Source organism: Dermacentor albipictus, chromosome 5 (assembly GCF_038994185.2).
Source record: "Dermacentor albipictus isolate Rhodes 1998 colony chromosome 5, USDA_Dalb.pri_finalv2, whole genome shotgun sequence".
Taxonomy (NCBI): Eukaryota; Metazoa; Arthropoda; class Arachnida; order Ixodida; family Ixodidae; genus Dermacentor; species Dermacentor albipictus.
The window spans coordinates 154,233,527-154,254,283 of record NC_091825.1 but is presented as its reverse complement, the minus strand read 5'-3'; the positions used below and the strand labels follow the sequence as shown (position 1 = coordinate 154,254,283).

The window sequence follows — 20,757 nt, the reverse complement described above, 5'->3', positions numbered from 1 at the left end:
CCGCCGTGGATGGGATGTTGTTCACGTGCGCCGCCTGAAACAATTCTATGAACCGCTCGTCTCCACGTCGTAAGTCGCCAGGATGGCTCCGCTTTTGCACCGGGGGTAATTGTAATGAAGAAGAAGGGCACAAGAACAAGGCCAGCCAGATCGTCTTTTCCATGCCTGCTGTGCAACCAGTGGGCCAGCCGGATCGCCAGTGCTTGGCACGAGTGTGAGCCGTTCGGGCAACCAGCTGTTCCTGCTCTGCGTCACCTGCCTCCTCGGTTACGAAGTGTAGGGGTTGAAGTACGGACTTCGGGACGAAAAACCAAACTTGGGAGGATTTATTCTACATTATTTACAGAGAGGTGAGCGACAAGTAACATTCGTACAGTCATTACGGGCCGGCAGCAACTCGGACGCTGCGGCCCGCGGCAAGAAGTTCGAGAGAGGTCATTCAGGGAATCAGGGAATGTCCCAGAAATCTCAGGTCTCTCTGGAAGGTTTCTTATAAACCCTTCGAGCACTGTAAGTCACGTCATGTTTCACCAATGGGAGAGTCCGCTCCGATGACGCCACTTTCAGCCAATGGTAGGCGCCCGTGTCGCGGTGTCGCACCTGGCGGCTCTCTGCGGTCTTGCCTCGCAGACTGGCAATCCACTTCTTCTAGGCTGGAGAAGGAGGGGGGGCGCTCATGCTTCATTGCACAAGGGCCCACCTGCACCCGGTGGCTCGGCTCCGCAGCGGTAGCAGATGCCTTCTTCAAAGCCGAAGGGGGACGATTGAGCTCCATTGTACGAGGCCCCCTTCTAATCCCGGCGACGCACGAACTTGTTGGCACGTGAACTTGTTGCCTTAAACTTGTTTGCTCGGCCGCTTCTCTGGAATGCACTTTCCTGCTTCTGCATTCCTCAATTAGCTGTGCTGCCATCCGATGTGGTCTGGGGAACTCGAAGTAATCGCAGGAAACAGCTCCATATCTAACAGCTCGTCCTCGCCCCGGTAGTTCTGAATGGCCGGTGAACTCAATTCGCTGGCCATGAGGAACGCTGAAAGAAGCTGCAGGGTACTGGGGTCGAGCCTCGTTTGACAACCCTCGGGATCCTGGGCCCTGGAGAACATACGTCAAACAAACCAAACAACACAGCGCTGCCCCACGTGTAAGTGCAGGCTCTTCACCCCTGACTCGCCAGGCTATTACTGAGTCAAAATCAACCCTGATCTCTTATTTCCCCAATTTTGACAAAACAGTTCCAACCACCCTTCCAAACAGCTATCCATTTCTCCTCGATTGCCGACAAGACCAGACCACTATTGTTGTTGCAAAACAAAAGGGTCGTTGACGATGCAAACAACAAGTGAAAACAGCCGAACATAACTTAAGTGGCCTAACTACACGAACAGCATGTTTCCAATCTATCGCAGTGGCGTACTTATCGCACGTGCCGGTGCCACTGAACAATCTGGTCAACCTCACAAGTACGTAATCACAAGCGCGCTAGCCTTGTGGTCACTAAACAACGCATACTTGTGTTGTAGGCAAACTCTTCATTACGCTTACTCACGTTTCTTCCCTGAAAGTCCTACAGGACACGTGACATAAACGAACAATTAAACTTGCGGGACTTACACACTCCGCAGAACCCTTAAACTAATGCGTCTTTTAATAACTCGTTCCACGCGTACTTATAAGAGAAGTCAGAATACGGCTGCCCTCCACACACACTAGCAACCCAGTCATAAAGTCTGCTTCCTTCCGTCCATACAGGACACGCGCTAATGGAACTAAGAACGCTTCTCCGTGCAAATCATGCACTCACTGAAAATCTACGCGCTTAACCTTAGAAAATTCAAAAACACTTAAAAAGAACGAAGGTTAAATAAAACACACGCGCGTTACGATAGGCCTCTCAACAGTAACCTTGACCCTCAGGTTACTCACACACACAAAAAAAAACCTATCTACTTATTAATGAGCATCTCGCGAGACTACATGTTTACATAAACCTCATCTTTCAAATCACGGAGCTTCTCAAACGAAAACACAAACAAAGCTCAAACCTTACACATTGAAAGAAATCCTAGTCTCAAATCGCGAAAAACTTTCCGATGCTCAAAATAAAAAAACAAGACACTCCATTTCTACGGAAGGGCTCTTGGCCTCCCTCTCCAAACGCTTACGGCTGACTCATACTTTGAGTCGAACGCGGGGTGGACGTGGTCTGAAAGCTACTCTGGCTGCCGAGAGACAACAAAAGGGCTGATTCACTATCAGCTCCCCCAAGACGTTACGGTCTCCTGCCAATTTGCGTCCCCGCGCCCCGCTTTCAACAAGAACTCGATTGACCGCGTCGCTCCCCACCTGGTCTCGTCCTACCACCTTGCGTTTCTTCGAACTGCACGCTGAGCTTTGAAAAGAACTACGGAACGACGAGGAGCTTAACTGCCTCGTGCCCTTTGTCCGCGTCCGCGCAGAACATTCTTCGCGGTCCCCCATTGACCGGTGGCTTGAACGTTTTCGATGCGTCAACATCGTACGAGACGACCGCATCTTTTTCCTCGCGCCCTGCCCATTTGGGTTTCTCGCCATTTTTGGCGGCGCTACATTAATTACCGTCTTTCGGTCTTTACTGCGCTTCTTTTTACGGCGCTTTCTCTTTGCACTCGCTTTCCTGTCGCCTTCTCGTGCCTCGTGCTGGCCGGTACACATTTCGTCGGCCCGGATCGGTCTCTTACCCGCACAGTCTGAGTGATTCTCACTTAAATCAACACTCTCTCTGCCTCGACTGGCGGACAGCTCAACCAACTCTGGCACAATGCAGCAGGCTTTACTCGAGTTAGACAACTCGCACTCTTGCGAACTGCCCTCTGCTACATTGCCCAGCTCACGCTGTGCATCGGCACACAGTCCGTCGGTCTCGATCGCTGTCTCACGCGCACAGTCTGAATGATTATTAACTGAACCATCCCTCTCTAGGCTATCTAGACTGGCGGAGAGCCGCACCGATCCCTGAACAATGCAGTTGTTCTCTCGTGAGCTACGGAGCTCGCCACCCCGAGAGCTATTCTCAACTGCATCGTCCAGCTCGCACTTCACTTCTGCACGCAGATCTGGCTCTACATGGGTGCTCGCGTCTGTCGCGTCAACAGTACCCTTTTCCTCGCTAGCAACCTCGCTAACCTTACCAGCGACGCACACACGCGGTAACTGTGCCAATTTGTTCGCAGCTGGCCTAGCTGTCTCTACAGTCATCTGTTGGCACAGCACCTCGTCTCTCTCACTCTGGCCTTTAACGGCCTCTGTTGCCACTAAGGCATCGTTAGCAGCTAGCCTTTTCCCTTCACTTATGAATCTGCAGCTAATCTCACAGGCACTACTCTTTTCGACGGCTTCCGGCGAAAATCTGCTAGACACTTCCTCATTCTTTCGCTCTGTACTTCCTACAGAATTCTCAGACAGCCGTTGTCTCTGTGCCAATAACTGATCACAATGCTGTATCTCTTTGATCAGTGCTGCCTTTTCTCTCTCATACTTTTCCTCTCTCTCACGTTCGCGTTCATTCTCACGTCCGTGACGCTCATACCTAAGAGTAAGTTCTTGAAGCTCATGCTTCCGTTCATTCTCGCGTTCTTCACGCATACGCTTACTCCTAAGTTCACGACGCTCTCGCAAACGTACACGACGTACACGCTCCCGTGGCTCCTGTATCACCTCCCAAGCAAGCTCAATGCTTTTCTCATCATTGCCACTATCTTGAATCGCCTTTATGATAGCTGGCGTTTTCATCCGTTCGTCCGCCTCAACTCCCAAATCGTCGCACACCAACAACAAGTCTAACCTCGTCAACCTTCTAAGATCCATGGCAGCTGCCCCGACAGGTGGTTAAAACTGTTTTCCTTAATTAATTTGTGCAAACACACAATGCATCAAACTCCCGATTCCCAGAACTATCAAAATTGAACACACAACCTTTGAGTCTGGCGAATCATAAGGAAAAAAACCACGCGCTCACTTACGGTTGCAGCACCCTGCCATCCGGTTCATTTGTCCGCTGTTCCCGGCTCCTCCGGACTCCTTGGGTCGAAGGCTCGCTCCTTCTTCGCTACTCCCAGTTTCTTCGGACCTCTTTCGACGAAGGCTCTCTCTTCTTCGCTCTTCCCGGTTCCTTAGGATCTCTCACGACGAAGGTTGATCCGTAGCGCTGCCACCAGCTGATGCTTTCGGAGGCGATCCTACCGCTGCCAACCAGATGTAGGGGTTGGAGGACGGGCTCCGGGATGAAATACCAAACTTGGGAGGGATTTATTCTACATTATTTACAGAGAGGTGAGCGACAAGTAACATTCGTACAGTCATTACGGGCCGGCAGCAACTCGGACGCTGCGGCCCGCGGCAAGAAGTTCGAGAGAGGTCATTCAGGGAATCAGGGAATGTCCCAGAAATCTCAGGTCTCTCTGGAAGGTTTCTTATAAACCCTTCGAGCACTGTAAGTCACGTCATGTTTCACCAATGGGAGAGTCCGCTCCGATGACGCCACTTTCAGCCAATGGTAGGCGCCCGTGTCGCGGTGTCGCACCTGGCGGCTCTCTGCGGTCTTGCCTCGCAGACTGGCAATCCACTTCTTCTAGGCTGGAGAAGGAGGGGGGGCGCTCATGCTTCATTGCACAAGGGCCCACCTGCACCCGGTGGCTCGGCTCCGCAGCGGTAGCAGATGCCTTCTTCAAAGCCGAAGGGGGACGATTGAGCTCCATTGTACGAGGCCCCCTTCTAATCCCGGCGACGCACGAACTTGTTGGCACGTGAACTTGTTGCCTTAAACTTGTTTGCTCGGCCGCTGCTCTGGAATGCACTTTCCTGCTTCTGCATTCCTCAATTAGCTGTGCTGCCATCCGATGTGGTCTGGGGAACTCGAAGTAATCGCAGGAAACAGCTCCATATCTAACAGAAGAGACGTTACCCTCAGAACTGTTCAGTGCACCCATTACATTACAAAGAAAATGTAATCAAAATGTAGATGTCACTACATTCCATTAATGTTTATGTTAATAATGTGGAAAAGCTTTGCCAGCTGAAGTCGAAAACTTGCACAGCTTCTTGCCTAGGCTCACCTGAGTGAGCCCGTACTTGTGCAGGTGGTCAACTAGGAGCCATAGCTCCTTGGGCACCTCAAAAGGGACTGCCAGGAGGCCCTCTTCACAGGGGCTCTGCTCCTGCAAAAACATCAAAGCATAAAGTTAAGCCTTATGGATAATCTGGGATACTGTATCCACCAGAGTGGATGACTTGCAAATATAAAGCACAGGCTAATTTTGATGGATAACTTAGGCGTAGCATTTCATAATGTATTATTTTTGTACCACATTTCGGTGTACAAGTACTTGCCAGTTGCATTCAGAATTAAAGTCAGACAAATATGCATGGCAAGTGTGAATTAACAGAAGCAGGGAAGCAGGTAAACTGTCTGTAAACAAGCACTCACTCACCACTTTGAGGAGCTGCCCTCTGCCCAGTTCTCGCACAGGGCAAGGTATACGAGCCAAGGCTTCCAAGGAGCACCCATAGCAGCTTGGCTCATACTCTCCAGACACAGTCACGTGAGTACGGCAGTCAAGGAGAAAAATCACTAGCTTCTGCGTGGTGTGGCTTTCATGCAAACACTGGGAGTAGTGCAGGCAGGCTGGCTGAGGCATAAAGTGACAAAGCTGCACCAGAATGCGTGTCACTAAAGCTCTCAGAGAAATTATCTGTGCTTAATGCACTAAACCATCAAGTTTGTCACAAGGTCTCTAAAAAAGGACTATGGAAATCTAAGACCAACATAAAGGGTGACGACAACTTGGGTGAGAAAGCTCAGTATATAACAACTGCAACAGCAAATAGCAGCTCAAGAAAATACCAACTGCAATTAAGAATAGCTGCACCCAAGTAACACATCCTAGTACCACACAGTTGTGTTAAGTGCATGTTTGAAACAACATAATTGAAATTGGTTAAAACAACCTAATCTACAGCCATAATTTTTATCTGTGACACAAAAAGGCCAGTTCACCTTAAAGAAAACAGCATGTTGACAACAGGTAGGTATGTGAAAGGATATAAAAATGTCCTTTCCGCGCTCCAAATGAAGCACTAGGATGTCTTCTAGACTGTCTGAGGCACTGTTCAATTGCCATGCAGTCCGCTTGTCTACACACAATTCTAGGGACACCTGGCATGTTTCTCCTGTTGAAATAAAAAAAAAATGGAAAAGAAATAGTGCCCCACTGAACAACATGACCTTGAAATATTGGACAATCACAAAGTGCCCAGAAGCATGCAGCGTTGGGCTCATCGGTAAACCATAGCTTAATTGTCCCAAAGATCAGCACAACAATATAGGTGAAGGGGACTGAAAAGTACAGCACTCTTTTCACTCTTCTGTACCCTCCAATTATTCTGTTATGCTGATTGACAAGACAATTATGCTACAATGCCACCCAGCACAAAAGAACGGCCTGCCTAATATGATGCTAAAAGAAACAGCAAGCAATTCTGTGAACCTTACTGTGTTGCCGTAATATATGTTAAGCATTATAGTATATATCATACCTTCAAATTTGCTGCAAACAAACTAATCCAATTCTCTGCGGATCTGGCACTCCACTCAGAGCACCAGGCACCTGATTATGCTGGTATCTGCTGCGTCCCAAAACTTCCTAGATCAGCAGGATGCCTAGGTGCTCTGATTGTAGTATCACAAGGAATGTTGATGCTTCTATAGGGAAACCTTACTTTCAAACCTGTACAATCATGCTAATTATCATCTGCATTTTCAATTTAGATATTTAAGTTCTAGACCTTCCTACATGATATCATGGCTTGAAGTGCACTGGCTTTCTGTGACTGATGCCAATCACTTGCTTCTTTGGCGAGACAGTTGAAGTCAAAACTGCGTGAACTGTTTCATGATTACAATAAGTGACCAATGAGAGTAAAGCTATGACAAACTGGCATACACGGCTTGCATTCTCACTTTCTTTTGCTTTATATTCCAAATATAAAATGCTGTGGACACATGGTATGATCAGTCAAATCTGAATCTTGCAAGGAAAATCTACAACTTTATGACAAAAGCTAGGCCAAAAAATCAATATTTATAAATTTTGCTAATTGAGCTTCATTTAATTGCCAAATTATTTGAACATAAAAAGTGCTTTGAGTTGTGGAAAGTGAGTGCAACACTATCTTATAAAACGAAGTAGCATATTTTATTTTTAATAGCTTGGGCAATGTTAGCTGTGACATCCTGTATAGTATACATTTTGTGTATACAGCAGCTATGTTTCCAGGTGTGGTAGCCACAAAAACAGGAACTGAATTTCCTCCCAGACTAAGAACATGTTTTTTTTGTGTGTGTGGGCACGTGCACATGTGTGTCTTGCAGATTCTGGGTGCCAAGAGCTTCAGCGAGCACCTGCACACTGATGATAACATCAGAAAAAGGAAATGAGGTGGTCCTGTGCAGGTAGCAAGTTCACAAAGGCAGTCTTTTAGAGAATCTTTCTCTAGGGCAAAAGATGTAGGTCAAGAAATATTATGCGGAGAGCAAGCAGAAGCCTTGCCTGGCTTGATGGCTCCCGATGCTGGAATGGCCCGGAGCCACTCCTTGCAGTAGCGGCCATTGTCCAACTTTGGGCGGAAGCAGAACTCTACTGGAACCTGCATGGAATACAGGAACATGCTTGCCAACCAAATTTCCTGGTGTTGTGCAGAATCAGTGAGCTTACTTACCTGACCAGTGTTCGCAACAGTGAGAGTTTGCACTTGGCTTTCCATGAAGTGCAGCTTTTCAAATTGGACCTGCAGAGTCCAATGGGCTCAGTTTCAGAACTCAATTAATTGAAAAGTGGCAGGGGAGAACTGATGATACTATGCCTCATCCACAAGACAACCAACATTATATTATGTTAGTTTGATAAACATCATGGCAAGCAGCAAACAACAGAAAATCACTTATACAAAGCAGTCATAGGTTTAAACTATTCAGACCTGTGGCTATCCTTATATTGAGTAAATGCTAGAATTATATCAGCATTGAAAAATACACATACTAAATCAATTTTTCATTGCATTTAAATCTTGATACTACTGGACAAGACCAAAAGATGTTAGCTGAGTGCAACAATGTAGCACATTTCACAGAAATAATAATTTAAGCACATGGTAACTGACAGGATCATGAATTCTCAACAGCCAATCAGCCACATCTCAATAACAAAGGTCAATTCAGAGCCACACACCTCAAGCCGGTCCACAGCCACTTGGGGCAGGAATTCATTTTCCAACTTGTCGAGCTTCTTCATAATCTCTTCATAGATGGTACGGTAGCGCGCAGTGTCGATGACCTTTACGCCCACCTTGAAGTAGGCACTGACTGGCTTGTGGTCGCTCAGTGTAAATGATTCATGGGAACTGTAGCGCATCTGCTTCACGTGGGGACCCTGCAACATTCTTGAACATCACCCAGAAGCCCCCAACAAAGCTGCCAAACACATAACAACTATTTTAACTTAATTCTATATTTTTTCCAAGTCTGGAAGGTTTCCTGGCCTAAGAGCTGCTCTTCACGACTTGACAAAGGTCCAGAGTACCTGTTTACATAGCAGTATAACATCACTGAGACCTAACATAGCATAATACAGTAGAACCTCATTCACATGTTCTTGAAAAAAAAAAAAAAAGATCGTGAGAAAAAACGTACTAACCGGGAAGACGCACAATCCGAAGTAACTAAAAATATTAGACAGGTTCAATGACATGTACATAATGAGAAGCCTCGTGCAGATTGCTGCTCCAATAGTCGCCAATGCATGTCGAGCTGTTGGTGCTCCAGTGGCCAGAAATGTGTTTTGTCGATTTCCTATTGCATGTTGCTCTAATAGGGCAACGGGAAACCGAAACGAAATTGAGCTGGTGGGTGACACCGGATGCCTCCGAAGCGAAACGTGATGCGCACATCGCGCCGCCTGCAGTTGAGAACGGTGGCATGTTTGGATTGTCGCCTACTAAAAGCGTATACTAGTACACTACCAATGACATTACACACCATGCGCTGTAAAACAGATAGGCGAAGATGCTCATTGCAATAGGCTTGGCGGCGATAGCTGTGAATGCGGCGTGCGACGACTTGGGTGGATATTTGCTGGTACCGCAACAAGAAACTGCACTGTCGTTTTCACACGAGACGTTCTGGATCACGCGCATCGCGTCTCTCGTGGTTTTTCTTGTTCACATGGAATCTAGGGGCCGGAAAACGTATACGACTACAGTCTGCAGCAGAACACGGCGGTGGCACGTTTCAGTTATTGCCTGCTAAAAGCATGCACTACGCTTCCGACGGCACCATGCACTGTGTAACAGATAGGTGAAGATGCTTGTCGCACTAGGATTAGCAGTGAAAGCTGTGAATGCAGCATGCATTGACCCCATAGAAGATTTGCTGGTACCGAAATGAGAAAGTGAGTGCGCGTTGCCGTTTTCACGTGACCGGGTGGGCGAGTATTGTGGTGAAGCTGCTGCGGTGGGCAGCTATATACTGTTTTCGATCGCACATGGGATCTAGCGGCGGGAAAATGTATCATACAAACGCAGTTTGGTGATGTACTGAATGTTGGTGTTGGAAAACCATGCTTTCCTGGAATGCATGAACCCATAAAAAAAGAGTGTAATGCTATTGGGTCACTTTTTGTGTTCTCGATTGCGAACATTGGTGCCAGGAAAACGTAATTCAACGAGGTTCTACTGTATATTGTATTTGCATGATCCTAATGTGCGTTCTTTTTTTTTTTTATAAGAGGTGCTTTCAAATTCGCATGCATGTTACAATTGTAACTAATTCTACTCAAAATAAAAAATGATACAGACTGTTACTAAAGAAAAGAAAAACAGTGTAAGGTACCCAGCCACACTGCCATCAAATGAGTCATCTAAAGAAAGTGACGCTCAGAGACATTGCAAGGTGTGTCCATGGTGAGTGGAATGCCCTCCCACTGATGATAATTGCGCAGGCCTCGAGAAGTGTGGCATTTCTAATGCATTAAATGGAACGAAAAATGATTTTCTGTGGTTGGTAGACAGCGAAAAGGAGGTGCCTTCGGACTCCGATAGCCACTAAGATTCAGCTGTGTGCATGACTGTGTGCCTTTCTATGTTCTATAATATTATTTCAACACGGTACATGTAGAGTCAGGTTTTGTTACTTGATGTGCGTGGTATAATCAGCACCAAGTAATTTTTTTAAATATTTGGGCGGTAATATAACTGCACCTTACAATCGGTGGCGCAGTATAATCGTGCGAATACGGTAGCTTGCATACACAAAGAAGCACAGTACTCAATAGTACGCCCCGATGCAATATGACATACAAATAAACATGCAAAAAGTACACGAAAATGCAGGTGGCACATAGACCAAGTCATTCACTCAAAAGCAAATAATAGATGCAGAAATATACAAAGAAAGCAGTCACTGCATATTCAAATTATCTAAACGCTACAGCTCTGACTCTCTTTCATGCTTACATGATGCTTTATTGCTGCTTACATGATGCTTTACTGCCTATAGTACAGTGGCCAACATATTGCTCACATATGGTTTATGAGCGCCATTAATCTTTCATTCAATGCATTTGCACAGCACCTGAAGATTCCGCCTATTTTTCTATGGCTACTCTACATTCAACACATAAGCGATATTTAGTGCTGTGACTGTCTTTGGCCACAGAAATTACAACATTGCACATTTTTGAGAGATGTGAATCTCTACTACAGAAAACCAGCTTGTGAGGGTGAACAGTTATCCTAAAGAAAGAGAACAGCAATGAGTTGCTTTCTTTCAGCAGAGTTATGTAATTAGAGATTAGCAGTGATGGTGCAAGTGATGATAATCTACAGCCAAAAATTAATCTGTCTCTGACATGCGCTTAAGCTGCATGTTAAATACACCTAGTAGAGCCTTAAAGTCGCCGCATCATAAGCTTAGCTGACAACTCAATGGGATTGGAAACTCTAGGTCATGATTTTCACAATTTCATGCTGGAAACAATACCTTCAGTAGCATGGTGTTGGCAGAACACTGCCATACTGAAGCTGATACTGAAGCTATTACAGTCAAACCTCAATATATTAAATATGGATATAATAAATTGTAACATGTATACCTCAAATTTTCTTGTCAATATCAGTTAAGCTTGTGCAAATATTCAATATTTTTGAACATTTGCTCAAATATTATGCCCTTCAATATTTGGTGTGGCTTGAATTTCAGTAGCATTCAAAGTTTTCGAAATATACAAAATTAATTATTATACACACTTTTTTACGTATAAGCCACATCCCCAACCACAACACCCGGCAGGGGGAGAAAGGGATAGCACTTATAACCAACAGAAGCACCTGCCTACAACACCAAAATCTTTGTAAAGACAGTCTCCATCCATGGATGCACGAATTGTCCCCGTTGTATCTTTGTCCAGCAGCTCTATTAGCTACTTCCTCCGCCAACACTGATGGTGGAGAACTTTGCCTAAAAGTTAGTAAGTTGCATGGCCTTTCATGGATGCTGCAGTGCTGTGAAACCATATCTTAAAGGGCCCCTAAACAACCCAGATCTCGAAAATTAGTCATATGGTGGCTGATGTGTACTATTCTACTATGAATATATAGCTGCAAGAATTCTTTTAAATGGTGCAGAAAACAAACAAAAAAAAGCAAAGTTAAAGGCATTTGATAAACGAAAACCCCGCCACTGCTGTTCCTTGCTTTCTTTCACTACCCTCCCCACACACGCTCTCACCCTTTTCACCTACGCTCACCAACTCTACGCAATGCAGCGAAAGCTACTGGTCTCCCCCATTGTCTGCCCCAAATTGCCCTCTGCGTGAATATGACTAATAGAAGTTTCTTAAAGATTTGGTGGCACACAATGGGCAAGCTCCCCTGCATTCTCTGAACACAGTCGGCTTTCATAATGTTGGCGGTGTTGTTCCTATATTGACGATGAATAGACAGTGTTTACCCTGGAGCACCCTGTTGACATCACAACGTGCCAAGGAAGCACCAGAAAAGCCAGAAGAGGAGCATGGGATTGTTTTTTGAATTTTTGGTGTTCCCACAGTGCATAGTGCTGCCACATTTGCCAAGAATTGTGGTCACAGCATTCTATACACAATACGCGCATTTGTCTTAAGTGTGTAAAAAACTTTAGAGGTTGTTAAAGAGAATTTTGCATATAACCTGCACCCCCATTTTACTTACGCAAAAAAAAAAAGCACGAGGACAAGCACTGTGTCTTCGTTTCTTTCTCTTGTCCTCAGGTTTTTTTTTTTTGCGCTTTGCATCAAGTTATGCAGTACCAACTACCCACCAGTCTGTTCTCTGAATCCCATTTTACTGTTATATTTTTCAGTTATCGATGCATTATTAAACAGTAACTTTGGTGGTTGACACCTGGTGAAACAGCACTAGTTAGGCCTAACAGCATAGGCAGGCACGGTGGCGGACAATAACTGAAGTTTTCCGCCCATCTGTCATAGGGCCCTAGGAGGACTGCAAGACTGAGGATTGCAAAACAGCAAGCACTCCTACCAAGTTCATATGTACGCTTACTGAATGGAATGGGTGAAGCTTGCATGTCGACAGAAGGCCTCAAGCTGAATGTGCACAGCACAATATAAACAGCGAGTGCCATGTAGTCAAGGTTGTGCTTCACAGCATCGTGGTGACACATGACGGGTGAACACAAAACACTACTGCAGCCTCAAACACCACAAAATTTTAAGTTGACTGAAACACAACAGTGAGCAAGAGCCTGTAAACACATCTTCTGCACTGCTGGAATTTTAAGCAATGTTGAACTTGGATTTTTGGCTGGAAATCTCTGAATAATGGCACTTCAAAAATAACCTAACTTCAGAGATGATCCTGTTTCTCTTTTGACAAGTAAACCAACTTTTTAAAGATTTGTTAACATCTGGCACTTGTGTCAAGATTTTATGTAAATGCCACAACTATTCAATCTAGTCACTTTGAACTAAAAAAAATCATATTCACACAAGTTTCATGTCATTATGTAACGGATATATGCTTATAATGAAGGTGCTTTCGGGTCGGATGCGACTTTGCTATAACAAGCTTAGACTGTATAGCAGTAGAGCCAGCTGCAGCATGCGTGGCCTACCTTCCAGAGAATGCGATCACACCACGCTGGTGCACGTTGCTTCTCACTAGTGTCCCAGAGCTGGGTGCCAGGGGCGTACTTGTACGTTGGCCGAAATGTGATTGGTCCCTCTGTATAGCCTCCAAAGGCCTTGCCCTGCTGCTGCTGTTGTCGCAACTGGGGAAGTGAAACGACACGAACAAAAGCTAATCAAATTTGTACTGTGCAAACCACTAGAAAGCTACAAAGTTGTCTGAACTTTCTAATCCAAGCTTTCTTACACGAGTAGTAATCAATGGAAGAGCATTAAGCACCTCTAAACCCTACTGCATTGTGTTGTTACTCATTGGATGGTGCTATTATTGACACTGAATGGTTGTCTATGCTCACTACATTCGGCATTGCTCTATGCAGTAGTGTAGTGTGCAAATCAGAATTCAACAAGAATGATACTCGCTGGTTGGTAATGCGACTCAATGGCAAGATAATTTAATGACTCATTGGTTCTCTATGCAGCAGCGCACTGTAGCAACCAGGAGACATTAGTAATGGTGCTCGGTTGGTAACATTATTGGCACTCAATGATTGCTTACACTCAGTGACTTGTTTATGCCATATGCAGTAGCACAGAGTATCAACCTGAATGCAATGATGTATAATGCACAGCCAAGATGATAACCTGTGATTTCTTGAAGGATTTGCAGCTGGCTTTCTCACAATAAGTCAATTACACTCGCAACAATCTCAAAACATGATACTGTTCCGTGAACACAATAAATGCCTAAGATGGTTGCCTTGCACAGTCCACCACATCGCATACAGGAGAGGTTACAAATGACCAGCCAATAATAATGCAATGACACCGAACTGCGAAATATTGCAAACCAATTTACTTCCAGCCACTGGCTCCTGCCACTTTCCTAGTGGCCAAATTCAAATGACATGAAGTTACATTGAGTTAAATGTCTGCAAAATAGATAGCAAAAGCAGCACTCTTTAGACAAGCTGTATACCAAGATTACTGGACTACAAGTAGGTAGTGCTAAGAAATTTTTGGGAAATTGCCATTGTATAGCAGTCTGTTTTATTCATATGACCATTTTCTTACATTTCTTAACAGCATTTTACACACATAGAAATCTCTACACACAAATAATGATGCTTGCGCACCTGGTCGTGTTCCAAAAGTTTCTCCAGAAGGCCTTGCTCTACCATGGTTTTCACTCGGTCATGCTCAAGGTCTGCTAACCGGTAGTTAAGGTCCCCGAGCCAGAAGATCTGCCTGTGCATACCATGTTCACTATGAGCAAACAATAGCAAGTCAAGAGGTTGCTGCCCTCTCATAGAGTTCTAATATTACAGTTACAAGAGCCCCCAGAGTTCACTATCAAATAGTCGATGCAAAGTGTGTAACCTTTCTTTAGAATTTGCATGTCTCATGTAACTAGCATTAATACACTGGGTGCCAAAGGCAACCGTTTTGATCTAAACTCACCTTTGCTACCTGCAATCACAAAATCTAAATAGTAATAACAGCTTTTATACCGCAGTCACACGGGGCACTTTGCTTGATGGCAATTGGCTCCTTTGCAAAAGCAGTGGAAGAGCGCCAATTATGCCGAAAATTTTTTATCCTAATCGAGCTTAATCCGCCTTTTGTGATGCCGAACTGCGCATGCGCAGTGCCCTAGCGGCTGAGGACCGAAGCAATTTGACAGGCACACAGCCGGACTCCACTCTCTCCTCCGAGTGAGGGGAGTACGGCCGCGGCAGGCGCTGCACTTGTTAGTGAAATGGGGCGCCATTTCACTCGGAGGAGAGAGTGAGTTTCTCTTCGACTCTTACAGACCGGCACATATCGGCATCTTGCCATTCTACGCTGTTTACCCCGACGTACATCACGACAATGCCTGCTCGTCCAGCGGGCAGACCTCCACACTAGCACACATGCTCCGGGAGTGTGGGTCAAGGTATCCCAAGTTCAGCAAGGAGGAGTGGGTCCCGCGTCTGCATGGCCCCGTTCTAGACAAGCAAATTCTGGCTGTCCGGCGTGCCTGTTACCGGGCCGGTGAGCTAGACCTGCCAGTCCCGAAGTGGGACTAGCCGGGTGCATGACGAGTTCACGTCCTCGCCGTAACTCCAATAAAGCTCTTTCACTTGTCAGCCTTGCCATTCTCGCTGCCGTGCGCACGGAATGCCTTTCTAACATTATTGCCATCAAAATTTTGTGCGATGCCAATGTCGTGTCTCATTTACGGCTGCACCTTCCATGACCATCACAGCAGGGCAATGCGAATTTTCCGATTTCTGTCAGTAAAATGTGATCGACAGCGCCATGAAGCCTGGATTATGGCTGCACTTTGTGACAGGTACGTATCGGTATATGCAGTTTACCTCGCTGTTTTTGCCACGGCTGACTCGTACGAATAATCTCGATAAGGATGCTAATGTATGTTTGAGCTAGCGAAACAAACGATCTCTGAGCTCACGGGACCTGGTTAAGTGAAACGAAGCTTTTTTTTTTCTATCGTCTCTGTGCGTCCGTCGCTAGAACGCCATCATTTCGCAACTTCACACCATGCACACTTGCAGCTTTGTAAATGCTGAGCGAATGTTCGCGATGTCGGCGTAGTTATCTGTTGGAGCCAAGCTCACCTGCACTGCTGGGCTGACATGGAAAACAGCGTGCACTGTGGAAGTAGTTGATAGTGCTAGTTAGCAATCATTGCTAGTTGTCGTTTCATCATTCTTGTCGACACCAAGTACAGTAATATTTACTTGCAGAAGGCTTTTATGTTCGTTTAGCAAATCGGGATGTAGTACGGCATGCACTAAGGCTCAGTTTCCTATGTAGTATCTTCTGGAGTCGAGTGGCGGGTCTTGTGTAACTGAAACATTTCAGGGGTGCCTTCGCTGTCGCCCAGACATCAGGACTTCATACTGAAATGTGTACTTGTTTATCATTCTCGGGTGACCGCTTTTCATCGCCAAACAAATGTTGTCGCTCAGCGCAGGACGCGCTCGCATGTGTCGGAAGTTTCTCGAATGTTATGGATCATTCTATCTGCTGTCTGTTGTCATCGAACCTTGTGTAATCTGTTTGCATGTATGCGCAATGCGAATGATGTAGAACTTTCTAGAAAACGCATGGGCACCAACGATTACTCTCGAACGTTCAATGACTCATGTATAAAAGCTGACGCGCTTGACCCGCTGATCAGATTTCGCCAATCACCGATTGTGTTAGCCGCTATCGCTGTGCTTTAAGTGTAGCCTGTTTTTGTGGGCACAGGTTCGGCCAACAAAAGTTAGGTTCGTCATTGACAGTATTGCTACTGTGTTCTGTGCCGTCACTGCTACGTGACAATACCGATGCTGTTTGAGTACACATACCAGATTTAAAAAAAAAAAAAAAAAATGAAGGATGCAGTTGACCGCTATGTCCGCACCCCGGCGTGTTGTCAGAGGAAGACAGGTGCCCCACAAACACCGATTTCACCGATTTTGGTCATTTTGACCTTTTTTTTGCATTTTTGTAGATGAGCACACACTTTAAGTGGGTAAATAACGTATGCAACTTGGCATTCTGTTGGCCTCCCCACTGCCTGTGCATGTATGTATGCCTAGCACTATGGCACACCACAAAGCAAGACATGCTGTGGTGAAACGTTACATTCCCCTAAGAACTACACCTCATGCCCTATTCGAGTCGAGCATTTTTGTACATGCGTCCGGGTACAAAGCATTTACCAGCAGGCTCGATGGCTAGTTAACGATGACGGCGCGTACACGTTGTTTCAGCCTTGTCTCACACGCTGCTTGTTTGGTTGCTAGTGTCGTGTGGGGCGCCTGCCAAATCGTTTCTCGTGGCCACCGCACGATGGTGCCACAATGTGTCACAAAAGGCGGATTGCAATGTAAAGTGACTCGTATTACTGGAATATAGATTGGTCTCATCTCACTTTGTGGAGAACAAATTAGCAGGAGAGAATTTTGGCCTGCCCGTAGTGTATTGCAGTTTACAGGATACCGGTTAATTGGGATGTTCCCATGAGCAACTGCATTGGTAGCAAAATTTAATGACGTAGTGTTTAACCGTTATTTTCCCTGCTTTATATTAATAATATCAATGACAATATAGAAGTCCTTGGCAGATCGTATGCTGAAAATTGCATGAAAAACATTCTGTAAATGATCAGCAAAATACTTAATCAGATTAAGTGATCAATGAAATTACTGATAAGGAAGAACCTTTATCATTTCCTGAACAAGTGAATATTGGACATAGACAGAAAGGATGGGACACAGCGCTAACTAACAAATGTGTTACAACCATAATGTGTGGTTTGTGCTGGTGTACATCATGCCATACCAATTACCCCAACAGCCTGTTCTTTTGTACTGGTGAAAGCTAACTTGAAGCAGCTTTCAGAAAAAAATGAAGTGTGTCATTCAAATTTAATGTTCAAGGTAGTGAAGGTCTACTGAACGGTCAAACAATTCATTATGCTAAATTTTCTCATGTATATGCTACTTAGCGTTGATGCCCATTTACATTAGCTTCATTACTAAAATACTTTTAAATACTCTTTTTTTCCTCTAACAGTTACCAGGTGGCATGAACTTGATGTTGATATAATGTAACAAAATTAGTTGGAGAAATTCCAGGGTCCCTTAGAGCTTTGAGGTACTTGCAATGCATATTTTTATGTCAAGCGTATTTTTTTTCTTGCTGAACATTATGTACGCTTACATTGTTGATATGTTTTCTGCCATAAGATTGACTTAGATATTTTCTCATTCTCATGTAGTTCTGTTTGTTACATTGTACCACTCTGTCACAACCTTTATTGTGGGGGTTAATAGTATATCTGATTGAATACATAAATAAAGACTAGAGGCTGGCAAATACCAAATTTCTCGAATATATATCAAATATGAGTAGCAAGTGCTGAATATTGAATAGTCAAGCCCAAACACAACACACACATATATAGATGGAATATTTATTTTGGTATAATTAGGTACCACACATGTACTGACTAGTGAAAAAGGACAGGCAACTATCCCCAACAATTAGGGTTAATTTCAAACACACGATCACTAGTTGTCAATAAAAGAACTGTACGAATAGTCTCTCAATATTTAATAAGCTTTCCAATAATGAATGGCTACTGCATGACCAGCTTCTCAAAAAGGCTAAATAAATGGTTGCTGAAGAAAAAAATATTTGGAGGTTGTGGAAAAAGAAAGGAAAAAGCTGCTGAAGTCAAGCAATAAGTAAAAAGGCACATCCTGAGGAAAACATCACTGCTTGTAGCACAATAGATAAAACTGCATGCTACATGACAAACTAAATTACACTAAATTACAGACTTTGTTTAACAGACGATACTTTGTTTAACAGATGGAGAAGAGTTACCTGACTTTAACAGTCAGTTGTGAAATACTTGATCAATTTTGAATATGCAAAAATACCTGATAGTTCATTTTCATATACAAATATGAATAGTTAGTGTCTGATATTTGATTCGTATTCAAAACTTCGAATATTGACCCACCTCTAATAAAAACTAGAGAGAGTACACAGCTATTATAGCTAGGACCAACCATGATGCTGGCATAAAAGATGCATGGGCAGCAACATAATGGTTAGCCTACGGCTAGGTTTTTCTTTTGTTTCTTTTCGATAGCATACTAATGTAAAGAAAAAAAACATTCTAATGCATTGTAGTTGACAAAGCAGCACAAGATGTTCCTACCAGCGCTGCTACTACTGTCCATGGCTCCAGTAACCCAGTAGCATTCTGTAAATGGTTATATGTTTACATAGAAGCTAGAACTCTCTAACGTTTTGTCACTGCTTTGTAAATCAGTTACTTATTTTGATGCTGTAGGCATAGTGAAAAATCTGTCAATGCTTCAAAAGTGCTTTAACTGTTTCATTACTGCGCCTATAAATATAGATCAACTTGATGAACAGTTTTTCTATGCATTGTTAAATATTTCTGTTGGAATTCTTCACCTAGCAACATGATGCACTGTCTGAAATCACTGATGAACTTTGTCTATTTGTCAGATTTCACAGTTTTTGGCAGACTGGCGAGTCTGGGAAAATAAAACTTCGACTGGAGGTATTGTCGAAACTAGCCTCTAGTGCTCCTTGTACATATTCAATAAAAAGATGCAAAATTTGTGCTTTGGTCGACTTGGCAACATCATTTTTAAATGACAGCAGCAGTGAAGGCACATAATCCTCACTAGGGTTGTCTATTTTCCAGTTTGAAGTATCGGCGGTTTAAGAATGTCTCAAACATTGGCAGATGCTCATGAGTGTGTGTTATTTTGATAACTCTGTTAGACTAATATCAAATGCAAGTTTATTTTCTCCACCATGGGCTGCTTTTATCTATCAGTGCATTGACAGCGTATGAACAAATTATTACAAGCAATCCTTACCGTAATGTGGGGTTTTCGCCCACACAAGTGTACACAGTCGATTTCAGACCAACCTTCGACCGAAGCTTGACTAGCTAACTCATCTCTTAAATTTTGAACACCGAAAGTGTAAGAGCTCTTATTCATTAAAGTACGACTTTGTGCTACACTCCACATTATTGTACAGTACTGTACAGGAACTGAACAAAGCATGTGGAGGCTCCAGTGCCAGTTGAATGCACACTATACCACTTTGCTTGCATAGAAAAGCTCACCAAATGCAATAATCAAGTATGAGGAGGCTCCTGCATGCTCCCTGACCTGACAACCATAGATTTGCAAACATAAAGAATGAAGTAAAAAACAAACCAGGTGCCTGCTGCAATGAGTAAATACAAATGCTCACGGTGTAATAGGAACTTAACCATTTTAAATTTTACAAAGCTACTGCTTTCCCACGTAGCATGGGCATCACTATGGCTAATATTGATGCCCACAACTCTCCATAATTATTCTTTTCATGAACTGACTTACAAAAGCTGGGAGCTAGGAACAAGGTACATATTTTGTACATTCCAGATTTTTTTTTTTTTGCTCTCAGGACCTGTACTAAAAATAATGAATTATTACTTTGCTTCTTTGAAATTTCACTTAAAAATTCTCAAAAACTGGCTGAGCAATTATTACTATGATAGATCCATTCAAAACACCAGTGCACAGGCTATAATTTTATCTGTTGCAGTATACGTAGTAACTACTTATGTCCTGAAATAAAATGCTACAATATAAAGGCACCAAAAATAGGTACATTTTTAGTGGTAACAAAAGAGTTCATTTTTGTGTATTAGATGGTATCAGAGAATTTACTGCTCGCTGCACATCAGTGATGCAGAAACCTTCACTAAAAAAGCACTCCCTGAGGACATGCACATAGTGCTTCCAGAGCTGTTTTCCTTTTGTTTACGCAAATGACTGAAACAATGTACTAAAACAGCCTAACTATTTCTCTTGCTATTTCAAATGTTCCTTGCCAAGGCCAGGATACATGGACATTCATACACATACAGTAGAACTGAGTTACAACGAAGTTGTTGGGGGAACCAGAATTAATTTGTTATATCCATTACTTTGTTACACTAGT

At 44.0% G+C, this 20,757-nt stretch overlaps 1 protein-coding gene across 1 annotated transcript in view; it reads right to left on the bottom strand.

The window, feature by feature from the left end:
- The window catches only part of Ocrl (Oculocerebrorenal syndrome of Lowe), a 75,539-nt gene that overhangs the window by 29,603 nt on the left and 25,179 nt on the right, over positions 1-20,757 (bottom strand). Inside the window, 8 exon segments of the mRNA XM_070539210.1 lie at positions 5,092-5,193; positions 5,467-5,577; positions 6,081-6,205; positions 7,585-7,681; positions 7,754-7,822; positions 8,263-8,463; positions 13,200-13,355; positions 14,349-14,460. Coding sequence (XP_070395311.1) covers positions 5,092-5,193; positions 5,467-5,577; positions 6,081-6,205; positions 7,585-7,681; positions 7,754-7,822; positions 8,263-8,463; positions 13,200-13,355; positions 14,349-14,460 — 973 coding nt within the window.